General features: G+C 35.0%; 2 protein-coding genes across 3 annotated transcripts; both read left to right on the top strand.

Moving 5' to 3' along the window:
- The first annotated feature begins 461 nt into the window (after positions 1 to 461).
- LOC121766473 (norbelladine synthase-like) lies at positions 462 to 7,513 on the top strand. 2 transcript variants are annotated; one of them, XM_042162755.1, is made up of 3 exons: positions 462 to 692; positions 773 to 915; positions 7,141 to 7,513. In XM_042162755.1, the coding sequence occupies exons 1-3, from the start codon at positions 509 to 511 to the stop codon at positions 7,213 to 7,215; spliced, it is 402 nt and encodes a 133-aa protein (XP_042018689.1). In that variant the 5' UTR covers positions 462 to 508; the 3' UTR covers positions 7,216 to 7,513. The 2 variants fall into 2 exon arrangements, with proteins under 2 accessions (XP_042018689.1, XP_042018688.1); XM_042162754.1 differs by having other exon boundaries at positions 773 to 932; positions 7,155 to 7,513.
- A 4,118-nt stretch (positions 7,514 to 11,631) lies between these two features.
- Positions 11,632 to 12,329, top strand: LOC121766468 (norbelladine synthase-like). Its single transcript, XM_042162750.1, has 2 exons — positions 11,632 to 11,830; positions 11,911 to 12,329. Exons 1-2 carry the CDS (start codon positions 11,647 to 11,649, stop codon positions 12,207 to 12,209), a joined length of 483 nt encoding a protein of 160 aa, XP_042018684.1. The 5' UTR covers positions 11,632 to 11,646; the 3' UTR covers positions 12,210 to 12,329.
- Positions 12,330 to 15,939: the final 3,610 nt, after the last annotated feature.

Here is a 15,939-nt window from a genome sequence, read left to right as displayed (position 1 = left end):
CTAACTACAAGAAGAATCAAGAAAGCAAGAAGAATAACCGCTACATCTCGGCTAACTAACTGCTGCTCCAACGGCTAGTTCGGCTAGGTTGCTTCTACCTTCTCGGTTCAAGACCGAACTCCTTCTTCGGCTCAATACCGAACTCCTTCCTTGGCTTACAACCGAACTCCTTCTCGGCTCGGCTTACAACCGAACTCTTCCTGCTCGGCTCATTCCAGCTCAACGCCGAGCTTCCTTACCGAGCTTCCATACCGAGCTTCCATACCGAGCTTCTTTACCGCTGAGCTTACCGACTTCTGCCTTCTTCTTCTTCTCGGCTAGTTCCAGGCTAGTTTCAGCTCGGTAAGCCGAGCTTACCGAACTCCTTTCTAGCCGAGCTTCTTCCAACTGAAATGAGCACTCCATTATTACATCAACCACGCCCTTATTTTATAAATAATAACACTCTCAATCTCAACTTCTCTGTGTAGTGCATAGACATCACATCCGCCACAACCGGAAATTGAAGATGTACGGAACAATGTCCGCTGAGATGACGGTTGATGTACCGGCAACTGAAGCGTGGAAGCTCTACGGCACTCTACAGCTCCCCAAAGTGGTGGAGGAAGCCAACTCCGACTTTATCAGCCGGGTCGACGTCGTCCAAGGGGACGGCGGCGCCGGAACCATTCTCGAGGTCGTTTTCCGTCCAGGTACCATCCACATTCAGTTCAATCAACTTCCGCTAGATTTATGTAATTATCCTACTTAATTTAATTGATTAATTGAGTAGGGATGGGAGGGGGAATGAAGTCGTTCAAGGAGAAATTCATGGTGGTGGATAACGAGAAGCGTGTGAAGGAGGCAGAGGTTGTGGAAGGAGGATTTCTGGATCTAGGGTTCACGCTGTATCGTATGAGATTCAATGTGATAGAGGTGGAGGGAAACGAGAAGTAGTGTATAACTCGATCTACGATCGAGTACGAGCTCAAAGAAGAAGCTGCCGCGAATGTTGAAATCGCTTCCATTAAACCATTCACTGGCTTCATGCTACTCTGTGCTAAGTATTTGCTCCGCAACAATGACAATTGATCAACTATAGCCGCAACAATGACAATTGATCTACTATTACCTTGGGACTGCGTGTTTTACTTTCATGTTTGCTAAATAAATTTCTATCCTCCTACTATATATCTTTGTATTTCATTTTCTCTTTTCCATACTTTTAATAACAACAATCAATATGAATCTACATATTTTATCAACTCATAACTATGAAATCTTGAAAAAGCTGCCACAAGAAAATCCTACTCCTTACGTTAGCTATTAAAAGTCACAATTTATCCGCCACGAATTTTAAAAAATGTTAATAGAAAGTGAATTGAAAATATTAATGAAATGGGAGTCATACTCTTTGATACGCTCGGTTTTTGCACTATTTTAGGGCCTTTATTTGGTCCATTTTGAGAATCAATGTTGCATTACATGTCCAATAATTACATATTTTTATCTATTTTGGTATTTTGACGTGTTTTGTGAGAAATGTGCAAATTTGAGCCTAAAAAGATAGCTAAAACTCGAAGATGAAAATATGGAGCATTCGACCCGCCCAGCGGACCGCTGGCGGCCAACGATTGTTGAACAAATAGCAGTCCGCTTCGAAAAAGTTGTGCTGAAAAGACTAGTTCAAGACATAATTGTAACACCCCAAATCAGGGTTTAGTTGGAAAATTCATTTCTACACAAATTTGTCAATTTAGGCTGAAATTCTAATAATTTGTGCACAACATTGAATGTTATTTTATATAGAATTGGGGTTACACAAGTATCACGTCACTAAGATTGAGCAAGAAAATAGAATTAAATCAGAAATTATATAGCGTATACAATAGAAGGGAGAAATTGACATTTTGCATAAAAGATGCTATGTATATTTTTATGTCCAAAACTCTTCGAGAGGCATGATTTTTTTAGGTTTGTAAATTTTTTACATGGAATCATCTAGAAAGAATATGAATGATCAAAATAGTGACATTTGTCATTTACTATTCATAATTAATTAAATAATGTGGCTCTTGCTATAAAATCAAATATAGCTACTAGCCTACTATTCACCCCACTTTGGAGAATCAACCGATTAGTAATCAAAGGAGGAAGAAGTTGCAATCTATGAAAGTTTCACTTAATTTGTGTTGACGCTTTGAACCAGTCGAACCAACGTATGGTTATCAAGGTAGGGCTCTCTTTTATCCTATTTTACTTTTATTTGAAACTTATGATAGGTTATGAGGTAAAACTTTTCCGACCTCGTTGGTTGTCAAATAAGGTGTGTGTTACGTTTTGAGTTTATCTATCAATCCTTGTCCGTAGACGTCGGAAACATAAGTTTTTCCATTGAACTAAATTGAGTTGAACCTATGTATGATTTTGGGTATGAACTGACTATCTTAGTGCATTAATCCATGAATCTTAATTGGTCAAATTGTTGTTGAAAATGAATAATATATCTTATTTAGTGACTAAAATAAATTTTTAGAATTTATAATGGTCATTTGATATATTTTTGGAAAATTGATTGGAATATTGAAGTGAAAGATGTTTTTTTGAGTAAGGAATTGAATATGGTAATGACTAATAACTAAGTGTGATTATATGAGTGGATTAACCATAGAAATGAGACTAGAATTGATGATTGAAGCATATTCTAACGATTGCAAATAATTGAGATTAAAGAAATTTAGTTGATAAGGTTAATGAGTTTTATTTATAAGATTTGGTAAAAGAAATATGATTTAGAATGACTATCGATGTTAAACTAAATTTGAGGATTTACTAGGTAAGATTAGTAATTACGGAGTATAAAGTAACTAGTGGAAATAGTAACTTAGAATTTGATTAAGGGAATAAAAGACTTGAAACAAACATGGAATGGATAGATAAAATGAGTAGTACATGGAATGCATTTAATTGATCTTGAAATTTATCTGTGATTATTAATATTTTTAAATTAGTATTAAGTTGACCATAAAACTGTGAATAGTAATAGAATATTTGGTGATTTTTTTTATTAGAGGATTTAATTAGGAGTAATTAATTCAATCTATATATATATATTGTTAGGGTTTGTATATTAGAAATCATCTTTCGAGTGATTGAATACTGTAAAACTCTAATTATTCTTTTCCAAGTAATGCAACAGATTATTTTTGTGGGCTGCGCTCAATTTAAGGTACGCGGTCAGTTCTGAACCAATAAAAATAATAATTTCACAACCTAGATAGGCCTAGACTACCTATCGTGAAATGTTGCAATGTCAGTCCGATTATTTCTAAGCCTTATTGAAATAAGATGACGTTGGTGTAGTATAGCACTTAATGGATCTAACAGCAAGACGAGTCTTTATGCTATCTACTGAAAGATGAGGTCTTGATAAATAATTTCTTAATCAATGTACGTTGGCATTGAACATACGATATTGAGTATCTACTACTTTGACTTACCAAAGGTGCGGATTTTTCGTCACCCAGCGATCCAGGTATATTGCGTAGTGGTGATCATTATCTAGCGGTGCTAGGATTGCTATTATGTTGAATCGTGCGCGAGGAGAGTCTCGTTTGATAATATCCACAAGAGGAGCTCGAAACAAGGTTTTATTATTAGGAACCTAGCTAGTTGGAGTTTAATTACTCTATGAATAATAAATTAGAGTTTCTTGCTAAGTCCACTCTTGGAGATTAAAAATATGTTAATTAATTAAGCCCATAACAGACATTAATTAATTAATGGATGTTTCTATTTTAAGCGCGGGAAATGAATTAAACAAATTAAAGGAAACCTGGAATACTTGTAATTTCGGTTTTGGAAAGGCAGTGCAATATTACTTCTGTAGTGGCTGCTCGTAATATTCCAATATAAGGTTGTATTAAATTATGGGTTCAATTTAATTAGTAAAAAGCTAATTGGATGAGGCCATCTCCAAATTCTTCCTTAAATCCCTGACTGGGCCCAATATGCGACTTAATATAAATAGGAGAATAAAGGAGACAGAAGACAACTTTTTCATTATTGTTTTTACTCAAATTTTCGTCCCCCATTATCCTAGAGGGAGTCGAAATTTTGCTCTCCTTCCATGAGCAGAATTCTGTCTGTCTTCTTTATTTAAGTCCTAGTATTCTGGTGAGATTTGCCCACACAAATATCAGTTTACAGTCCGGGGCACCAGTCAGAAGATCCGAGGTCGAGTACTCAAGATCTTCACCTGGAGAAGAAGCAAGCCATCTTCGATTCTCAAGAGAATCAACGAGGTAATTTGGCTAACTCCGTAGTAAGCATGTTTTAGGAATTATTTGTGCTAAAGCATGTTTAAATTCAAGTTATGAGCATGATACATGTGATAATTACGCGAATAGAATTTATCTAAATAATCTGCTAAATAGATCAGTTTATGTGGTCCGTTACAAGCGCAATGCTACCGCTGCCTACCCCTTCATATATACCTATATATAATGGGGTGTGCTAGGATCCTTACGGCATCTTAGTGTGAAACACAGCACAAATCACAACCCTTGGATCATTAGATTGGATGATTGTGATTAGTTACATTATCATACTAAAAATATACATTATTAGCCGAGGTACATTATTAGACTAGAAATTTAAATTATTAGACTAAAACTGTACATTTTTAAACAAAATGCTACATTATTAGCCGAGGTACATTATTAGGCTAAAAATCTACATTATTAGATGACACGTGGCATTAATCTAACCATTAGATCACAAAACCAATGTATTGCATGTGTTTTGTGTTTCACTTATACTTAGCGTTTGGATATGAATACATCCCTATAATGTATATATATATAAATATATGTATGAGAATGTAAATACAACAATTGATCTATGTCAGTAGGTGAAATAATTCTGCGACACGTTCTACCATCACACTAATAAAAATGTGAAACATCTATGTCAATAATAATTCCGTTGGTGGATAACTTCGACCTGAGCTCGATTAGGATGGTTCTGTCAGGGGCGGTGCCGCTGGGGGACGAGCTGGAAGTCGCAGAAGGTTTTGGACAGGTGAAAAGTGAAAAATAACTTATATTCCTCACTTCATTTTTCATGTCCTTTAAATGATCATTTAATATCGGAAACACTAAATTCAATTTGATTAGTCCCTATATTTGTGTAGAGATTATAAGAATTATACTGCTAATTGATTTACTTTATTTTACTCTAAATTCAGTGTTAGGAAAATTAGTTGGGTAGGTGGAGGAATGTGAAGTTAAGTCGGGTTAACTTGTCATTACTCCCTATTGATGTATTGCATATATAACTAATCGATTTGAATCCATATTATGGTACCACTTGCATCTAATACTTTGTCAATTTTGATTTATAATATAACTATATGCACGGTTCCTAGAGAGAGATATTGCACCGAATTTTCAACAAATTCAACATTTATTTATTGAACAATAGAATGGCATACTTAATTTGATTTCATTTTATTTAACCCTTTTTTTATAGTGATGCTCCCTTTTTTGTCGGGTAATTTCAATAAATTGTTTAATTAATTATAGAATGACTGCCAATCTCCGCAGTTGCTACCACGTAACATGCATGTTAAAAATTTGTACACGAAGTTATGTACTTAGCCATGTATGATAATAATAATATTATCATAATTTATATCCTTTTTTATTCTAGGTGGGTTAGATAGACCACGACGAATTCAAAGATATTAGACAAAAATTATAAATTCATGGGCCGACTAATAAACACATACTTCCTAGCCCGTTTGTCCATTATTCTAGGTGGGTTAGATAGACCACAGGGAATTCATGTTATTGGAAAAAAATAATAAATTCATGGGCTGACTAATAAACATAAATTTCCTAGCCTGTTTGTCCATACTATATTTTTTCGTAAGTAATATTTAGTTATCCAAAATTGTCAAAGTATTAGATGCAAGTGGTACCATGATAAAGATTCGAATCGATTAGATATATATGCATCACATCAATGAGGAGTAATGACAAATTAATCCGACCTAACTTCACATTCCTCCACCTACCCAACTAATTTTCCTAACACTGAATTTAGAGTAAAACAAAGTAAATCAATTAGTAGTATAATTCTTATAATCTCAACACAAATATAGGGAATAATTAAATTGAATTTAGTGTTTATGGTATTAAATGATCATTTGAAGGACATGAAAAATGAAGTTAGGTATATCAGTTATTTTTTACTTTTCACTAGTCCAAAAACCGCATGCGACACGCGGCTGAGCAGAGCCGCTTCCAGCTCCTTTCCCAGCGGCGCCGCCCCTGGCATAACCATCCTGATCGAGCTTAGGTCGAAGTTATCCACCAGCGGAATTATTAGTAACATACATGTTTCATATTTTTATTAGTGTGATGGTTGAATTTGTCGCAGAATTATTTCACCTATGAAACATAAATCAATTATGTCTTCAACTTGTCTTTTCAAGTGATGTTTCAAAACTAATAAAGATGATTTTTATATTTCTACGGCCAAGGGCTATATTAGTAAATTCTATGTAATTTAAGATTGAAATAGTGTTGCACATATTATTATCACTGAATTTTTCATGATAATAAAACAGTCATTTTCAGCCATAATTCCACGGGCCATTTCCCATTAAACGAGTCACACAGAAAATTTAACCAACAAATCAAACACTATATTGGGCCGTTAAATGCTCTATGAATGCCCCTATTTACCAATTCAATCACACCCTTATTTTGATAAATAATAACCCTCTCAATCTCAACTCCTCATTGTAGTGCATAGACATCACATCCAACGCAACCGAAAATCGAAGATGTACGGAACAATGTCCGATGAGATGACGGTTGATGTACCCACAACCGAAGCGTGGAAGCTCTACGGAACTCTACAGCTCCCCAAAGTGGCGGAGGAAGCCAACTCCGACTTTATCAGCCGGGTCGACGTCGTCCAAGGGGACGGCGGCGCCGGAACCATTTTCGAGGTTGTTTTCCGTCCAGGTACCACCCACATTCAGTTCAATCAACTTCCGCTAGATTTATGTAATTATCCTAATTAATTTAATTGATTAATTAAGTAGAGATGGGAGGGGGAATGTAGTCGTTCAAGGAGAAATTCATGGTGGTGGATAACGAGAAGCGTGTGAAGGAGGCAGAGGTTGTGGAAGGTGGATTTCTGGATCTAGGGTTTACGTTATAGCGTATGAGATTCAATGTGATAGAGATGGAGGAAAACGAGAAGCAGTGTATAACTCGATCTACGATCGAGTACGAGCTCAAAGAAGAAGCTGCAGCGAATGTTGAAATCGCTTCCATTAAACCATTCACTGGTCTCATGCTACTCTGTGCTAAGTATTTGCTCCGCAACAATGACAATTGATCAACTATAGCCGCAACAATGACAATTGATCAACTATTAACTTGGTACTGCGTGTTTTACTTTCATGTTTGCTAAAATAAATTTCTATCCTCCTACTATATATCTCTGTATTTCATTTTATCTTTTTCCATGCTTTTAATAACAACAATCAATATGAATCTACATATTTTATCAACTCATAACTATGAAATCTTGAAAAAGCTGCCACAAGAAAATCCTACTCCCTACGTTAGCTATTAAAAGTCACACTTTATCCGCCACGAATTTTAAAAAAGTTAATAGAAAGTGAATTGAAAATATTAACGAAATGGGAGTCATACTCTTTGATACGCTTGGTTTTTGCTTTATTTTAGGGCCTTTATTTGGTCCATTTTGAGTATCAATGTTGCATTACATGTCCAATAATTACATATTTTTTCTATTTTGGTATTTTGACGTGTTTTGTGAGAAATGTGCAAATTTGAGCCTAAAAAGATAGCTAAAACTCGAAGATGAAAATCTGGAGCATTCGACCCGCCCAGCGGATCGCTAGCGGCCAACGATTGTTGAACAAATAGCAGTCCGCTTCGAAAAAGTTGTGCTGAAAAGACTAGTTCAAAACATAATTGTAACACCCCAAATCAGGGTTTAGTTGGAAAATTCCTTTCTACACAAATTTGTCAATTTAGGCTGAAATTTTTATAATTTGTGCACAACACTGAATGTTATTTTATATAGAATTGGGGTTACACAAGTATCACGTCAGTAAGATTGAGCAAGAAAATAGAATTAAATCGGAAATTATACAGCGTATACAATAGAAGGGAGAAATGGTCATTTTGCATAAATGATGCTATGTATATTTTTATCTCCAAAACTCTTCGAGAGGCACGATTTTTTTAGGTTTGTAATTTTTTTTTACTACAATCAAGACAATTATACATGGAATCATCTAGAAAGAATATGAGTGATCAAAATAGTGTCATTTGTCATTTACTATTCATAATTAATTAAATAATGTGGCTCTTGCTATAAAATCAAATATAGCTACTAGCCTACTATTCACCCCACTTTGGAGAATCAACCGATTAGTAATCAAAGGAGGAAGAAGAAGTTGCAATCTATGAAAGTTTCACTTAATTTGTGTTGACGCTTTGAACCACTCGAACCAACGTATGGTTATCAAGGTAGGGCTTTCTTTTATCCTATTTTTCTTTTATTTGAAACTTATGATAGGTTATGAGGTAAAAATTTTCTTACCTCGTTGGTTGTCAAATAAGGTGTGTGTTACGTTTTGAGTTTATCTATCAATCCTTGTCCGTAGACGTCGGAAACATAAGTTTTTCCATTGAACTAAATTGAGTTGAACCTATGTATGATTTTGGGTATGAACTTACTATCTTAGTGCATTAATCCATGAATCTTAATTGGTCAAATTGTTGTTGAAAATGAATAATATATCTTATTTAGTGACTAAAATAAATTTATTAGAATTTATAATGGTCATTTGATATATTTTGGAAAATTGATTGCAATATTGAAGTGAAAGATGTTTTTTTGAGTAAGGAATTGAATATGGTAATGACTAATAACTAAGTGTGATTATATGAGTGGATTAACCATAGAAATGAGACTAGAATTGATGATTGAAGCATATTCTAACGATTGCAAATAATTGAGATTAAAGAAATTTAGTTGATAAGGTTAATGAGTTTTATTTATAAGATTTGGTAAAAGAAATATGATTTAGAATGACTATCGATGTTAAACTAAATTTGAGGATTTCTAGGTAAGATTAGTAATTACGGAGTATAAAGTAACTAGTGGAAATAACTTAGAATTTGATTAAGGGAATAAAAGACATGAAACAAACATGGAATGGATAGATAAAATGAGTAGTATATGGAATGCATTTAATTGATCTTGAAATTTATCTATGATTATTAATATTTTTAAATTAGTATTAAGTTGACGAACTTAAAACTGTGAATAGTAATAGAATATTTGGTGATTTTTTTTATTGGAGGATTTAATTAGGAGTAATTACTGCAATCTATATATATATACCTATATATAATGGGGTGTGCTAGGGTCCTTACAGCATCTTAGTGTAAAACACAGCACAAATCACAACCCTTGGATCATTAGATTGGATGATTGTGATTAGTTACATTATCATACTAAAAATATACATTATTAGCCGAGGTACATTAGACTAGAAATTTATATTATTAGACTAAAACTATACATTTTTAAACAAAATGCTACATTATTAGCCGAGGTACATTATTAGGCTAAAAATCTACATTATTGGATGACACGTGACATTAATCTAACCGCTAGATCACAAAACCAATGGATTGCATGTGTTTTGTGTTTCACTTATACTTAGCGTTTGGATATGAATACATCCCTATAATATATACATACATATATATATATATATAGGGTTTTGATCTATGCAAAACCATATTTAAATACAGAAACACAGAATAATATCATGTGTAGGGCATTTTTAGGTCATGGTTAGTGTATTTTTAGGTCATACTAACCAAGTATGACCTAAAATGATCTTAACATGACATTAAACTCAAATCTTATAATATGACCTAAAAATGCTTAATTATGACCTTCCGTGTTTTTGGTTAATTATTGACCATTAGATCATCTAATCCTAGGGCTAAGATTTGGGCTGCATTTCTGGATTTAAACACATACTTATTTTTAATATCTCCCTATCTATATATATATATGTGAATGTAAATACAAAATATGTGGTGTTACAGCAATTGATCTATGTCAGTAGGTGAAATAATTCTGCGACACGTTCTACCATCACACTAATAAAAATGTGAAACATTTATGTCAATAATAATTCCATTGGTGGATAACTTCGACCTGAGCTCGATTAGGATGGTTCTGTCAAGGGCGATGCAGCTGGGGAACGAGCTGGAAGTCACAGACGGTTTTGGACAGGTGAAAAGTGAAAAATAACTTATATTAGAATGACTGCCAATCTCTGCAGTTGCTACCACGTAACATGCATGTTAAAAATTTGTACACGAAGTTATGTACTTAGCCATGTATGATAATAATATTATCATAATTTATATACTTTTTTATTCTAGGTGGATTAGATAGACCACTAGGATTCAAAGATATTAGACAAAAATAATAAATTCATGGGCCGACTAATAAACATAAACTTCCTAGCCCGTTTGTCCATTATTCTAGGTGGGTTAGATAGACCATAGGGAATTCATGTTATTGGAAAAAAATAATAAATTCATGAGCTAACTAATAAACATAAATTTCCTAGCCTGTTTGTCCATACTATATTTTTTCGTAAGTAATATTTAGTTATATTATAATTCAAAATTGGTAAAGTATTAGATGCAAGTGGTACCATGATAAAGATTCGAATCGATTAGATATATATGCATGACATCAATGAGGAGTAATGACAAATTAATCCGACCTAACTTCACATTCCTCCACCTACCCAACTAATTTTCCTAACACTGAATTTTGAGTAAAACAAAGTAAATCAATTAGTAGTATATTTCTTATAATATCAACACAAATATAGGGAGTAATTAAATTGAATTTAGTGTTTCTGGTATTAAATGATCATGTGAAGGACATGAAAAATGAAGTTAGGTATATCAGTTATTTCACTTTTCACCTGTCCAAAAACCGCATGCGGCACGCGGCTGAGCAGAGCCGCTTCCAGCTCCTTCCCCAGCGGCACCGCCCCTGGCATAATCATCCTGATCGAGCTTAGTTTGAAGTTATCCACCAGCAGAATTATTAGTGACATAGATGTTTCATATTTTTATTAGTATGATGGTTGAATTTGTCGCATAATTATTTCACCTATGAAACATAAATCAATTATGTCTTCAACTAGTCTTTTCAAGTGATGTTTCGAAATTAATAAAGATGATTTTTATATTTCTACGGCCGAGGGCTATATTAGTAAATTCTATGTAATTTAAGATTGAAATAGTGTTGCACATATTATTATCACTGAATTTTTCATGATAATAAAACAGTCATTTTCAGCCATAATCAACGGGCCATTTTCCATTAAACGAGTCACACAGAAAATTTAACCAACAAATCAAACACTATATTGGGCGGTTAAATGCTCTATGAATGCCCCTTATTACCAATTCAACCACACCCTTATTTTATAAATAATAACCCTCTCAATCTCAACTCCTTTTTATAGTGCATAGACATCACATCCTCCGCAACCGGAAATCGAAGATGTACGGAACAATGTCCGCTGAGATGACGGTTGATGTACCGCCAACTGAAGCGTGGAAGGTCTACGGCACACGACAGCTCCCGGAAGTGGCGGAGGAAGCCAACTCCGACTTTATAAGCCGGGTCGACGTCGTCCAAGGGGACGGCGGCGCCGGAACTATTCTCGAGGTCGTTTTTCGTCCAGGTACCACCCACATTCAGTTCAATCAACTTCCACTAGATTTATTTAATTATCCTAACTAATTTAATAGATTAATTGAGCAGGGATGGGTGCGGGAATGAATTCGTTCAAGGAGAAATTCATAGTGGTGGATAACGAGAAGCGTGTGAAGGAGGCCAAGGTTGTGGAAAGTGGATTTTTGGATCTAGGGTTCAAGCTGTATCGTATGAGATTCAATGTGATAGAGGTGGAGGGAAACGAGAAGCAGTGTATAACTCGATCTACGATCGAGTACAAGCTCAAAGAGGAAGCTGCAGCGAATGTTGAAATCGCTTCCATTAAACCATTCACTGGCCTCATGCTACTCTGTGCTAAGTATTTTCTCCGCAACAATGACAATTGATCAACTATAGCTGCAACAATGACAATTGATCTAATATTAACTTGGGAACGCGTGTTTTACTTTCATGTTTACTAAAATAAATTCCTCCTACTATATATCTTTGTATTTCATTTTCTCTCTTTTTCCATGCTTTTAATAACAACAATCAATATGAATCTACATATTGTATCAACTCGTAACTATGAAATCTTGAAAAAGCCGCCACAAGAAAATCCTACTCCCTCCGTTAGCTAATAAAAGTCATACTTTATCCGCCACGAATTTTAAAAAATGTTAATAGAAAGTGAATTGAAAAAATTAATGAAATGGGAGTTATACTCTTTGATACGCTCGGATTTAGCACTATTTTTGGGCCTTTATTTGGTCCATTTTGAGTATTGCATGTCCAATAATTGCATATTTTATTTATTTTGGTATTTTGACGTGTTTTGTGAGAAATGTTCAAATTTGAGCCTAAAAAGATAAATAAAAGTAGAAGATGAAAATGTGGAGCATTCAACCTGCCCAGCGGACCGCTGGCGGCCAATGATTGCTTAACAAATAGCGGTCCTCTTCGAGAAAGTTGTGCTGAAAATACTAGTTCAACACATAATTGTAACACCCAAAATCAGGGTTTAGTTGGAAAATTCCTTTCTACACACATTTGTCAATTTAGGGTGAAATTCTTATAATTTGTGCACAACACTGAATATTATTTTATATAGAATTGGGGTAACACAAGTATCACGTCAGTAAGATTGAGCAAGAAAATAGAATTAAATTGGAAATTTATAGCGTATACAATAGAAGGGAGAAATGGTCATTTTGCATAAAAGATGCTATATATATATTTTTATATCCAAAAATCTTCGAGAGGCACGATTTTTTTAGGTTTGGAATTTTTTTTTTACTGCAGTCAAGACAATTATACATTGAATCATCTAGAAAGAATATGAATGATCGAAATAGTGATTTTTGTCATTCACTATTCATAATTAATTAAATAATGTGGCTCTTGCTATAAAATCAAATATAGCTACTAGCCTACTATTCACCCCACTTTGGAGAATCAACCGATTAGTCATCAAAGGAGGAAGAAGAAGAAGTTGCCATCTATGAAAGTTTCACTTAATTTGTGTTGACGCTTTGAACCAGTCGAACCAACGTAGGATTATCATGGTAGGGCTCTCATTTATCCTATTTTTCTTATATTTGAAACTTATGATAGGTTATGAGGTAAAACTTTTCTGACCTCGTTGGTTGTCAAATAAGGTTTGTGTTACGTTTTGAGTTTATCAATCAATTCTTGTCCGTAGACGTCGAAAACATAAGTTTTTCCATTGAACTAAATTGAGTTGAACCTATGTATGGTTTTGGGTATGAACTGACTATCTTAGGGCATTAATCCATGAATCTTAATTGGTCAATTTGTTGTTGAAAATGAATAATATATCTTTTTTAGTGACTAGATTGAATTTATTAGAATTTATAATGGTCATTTGATATATTTTGGAAAATTGATTGGAATATTAAAGTGAAAGATCTTTTTTTGAGGAAGGAATTGAATATGGTAATGACTAATAACTAAGTGTGATTATGTGAGTGGATTAACCATAGAAATGAGACAAGAATTGATGATCGAAGCATATTATAACTATTGCAAATAATTGAGATTAAAGAAATTTAGTTGATAAGGTTAATGAGTTTTATTTATAAGATTTGGTAAAAGAAATATGATTTAGAATGACTATGGTTAAACTAAGTTTGAGGACTTACTAAGTAAGATTAGTAATTACGGTGTATAAAGTAACTAGTAGAAATAGTAACTTAGAATTTGATTAATGGAATAAAAGACATGAAACAAACATGGAATGGATAGATAAAATGAGTAGTATATGGAATGCATTTCATTGATCTTGAAATTTATCTGTGATTATTAATATTTTAAAATTAGTATTCGCAAAATTTCCCATGCTCTCCTGACCTTACTTTCACTCGCACATTCTCCAACGCGGCATCGGCCCTTTGAGCTTCTACGATCCTTGCTCAAAGATCAGGTTCAATTACCAAAGTAGCGATTCTTCCCTCTACCGTCTCGGGTGCATTCACCACTTCCAACTTCAATTTACTAAATTCCCATATCAGACTCTCATCTCTCATCCTGAGTGAGAAATGTAGCTAGTTGAGGTTGATTCTTCTAACTTAACGCATCGGCCACCACGTTGGCCTTGCCAGGATGATAATTAATTCCACAATCGTAATCTTTCACCAACTCGAGCCATCTTCATTGTCTCATATTCAAATCCTTCTGCTCGAAAAAGTATTTTAGGCGCTTGTGATCCATGAAAATTTCACATCGAACCCCATAGAGGTGATGTCTCCAAATTTTCAAGGCATGCACAACTGCTGCCAATTCCAAGTAATGTGTGGGATAATTCGACTTGTGCGGCCTTAGTTATCGTGATGCGTACGCAATCACCATGTCATTCAGCATTAGCACGCATCCAAGTCCCCCTTTCGAAGCATCAATATACACTACATAGTTCGTTCCCGGCTCCGGCACGGTAAGAACTGGTGCAGTGGTCAATTTCTCCTTTAGAAGCTGAAATCTTGCTTTCGGGAGTCCATACGAATTTGGTTCCTTTCTTCAATTATTGGATCATCGATCTTGCGATCTTAGAAAATCCCTCAATAAACCTTCGGCAGTATCGTGCCAGACCTAGGAAACTCCGAATCTCATTAGGTGTTGAAGGAGAGTTCCATCGTCGAACTGTCTCAACCTTCGCAGGATCCACTCGAATTCCTTCTACGGTGACAATATGTCCAAGGAAGTTCACCTCGTTAAGTCAGAACTCGCTCTTGCTAAACTTAGCATAGAGTTTCTCGGCTCTTAACGTTTCTAAGGTGATTCTTAGATGTTCTTCGTGCTCTTTCTCATTCTAAGAGTAAATAAGTACATCATCTATGAAGACTAGTACAAATTTATCCAAGTACGGGTGAAACACTCGGTTCATCAAATCCATGAACACGACTGGCGCATTAGTGAGCCTGAAAGGCATTACTACGAACTCGTAATGGCCATATCTTGTAAGAAACGCAGTTTTGGGGACATCTTCCCGTCGCACCTTCAGATGATGATATCCTGATCTCAAATCCATCTTCGAGAAGACACCAGCTCCTCAAAGTTGATCAAACAAGTCATCTATCCTTGGCAAATGATACTTATTCTTAAGAGTCAGTTTATTAAACTCTCTGTAGTCGATGCATATTCTTAAAGTGCTATCTTTCTTCTTTACGAACATTACTGTTGCTCCCCATGGCGATACGCTAGGTCTTATGAAACCTAAGTCCATTAATTCTTTCAACTGAATTTTCAGTTCCTCCAACTCCTTAGGCGTCATTCTGTAAGGTGCCTTCGATACTAGGGCCGATCCTGGCTCCAGATCAATTGTAAACTCCAATTGTCTGTCAGGTGGGGGGTCTGGTAAAGCGTCAGGAAAAACGTCCAGAAATTCTCGCACGATTGCTACATCCTCTATTCTCTTTTCCTTCTTCTCCTCACCGTACAGGTAAATAAGATAAGATGATCGTCCTTTCCTCATCATATTTGTTGCTTGTAACGCTGAGATAATCGATGTACGCTGATTCATGGAGATCCCATAGAAAGTAGTCAATCCTTCTCCCGGATGTTGTGGCAAAATTCGTCGTTCCTTGCAGAGTATCGCCGTATAGTTCTTTTCGAGCCAATCCA

This window comes from Salvia splendens, chromosome 15 (assembly GCF_004379255.2).
Source record: "Salvia splendens isolate huo1 chromosome 15, SspV2, whole genome shotgun sequence".
Taxonomy (NCBI): Eukaryota; Viridiplantae; Streptophyta; class Magnoliopsida; order Lamiales; family Lamiaceae; genus Salvia; species Salvia splendens.
The sequence above is the reverse complement of the archived record's forward strand: the minus strand, read 5'-3'. Positions and strand labels throughout refer to the sequence as shown.

Excerpts from the sequence above, each read along its gene's own strand:
- LOC121766468 (XM_042162750.1), top strand. The coding sequence starts at position 11,647 with ATGTACGGAACAATGTCCGCTGAGATGACGGTTGATGTACCGCCAACT. Across the intron at positions 11,831-11,910 it reads CGAGGTCGTTTTTCGTCCAG|GGATGGGTGCGGGAATGAAT; the intron begins GTACCACCCACA and ends TTAATTGAGCAG.
- LOC121766473 (XM_042162754.1), top strand. The coding sequence starts at position 509 with ATGTACGGAACAATGTCCGCTGAGATGACGGTTGATGTACCGGCAACT. Across the intron at positions 693-772 it reads CGAGGTCGTTTTCCGTCCAG|GGATGGGAGGGGGAATGAAG; the intron begins GTACCATCCACA and ends TTAATTGAGTAG. Across the intron at positions 933-7,154 it reads GAGGTGGAGGGAAACGAGAA|GCGTGTGAAGGAGGCAGAGG; the intron begins GTAGTGTATAAC and ends GGATAACGAGAA.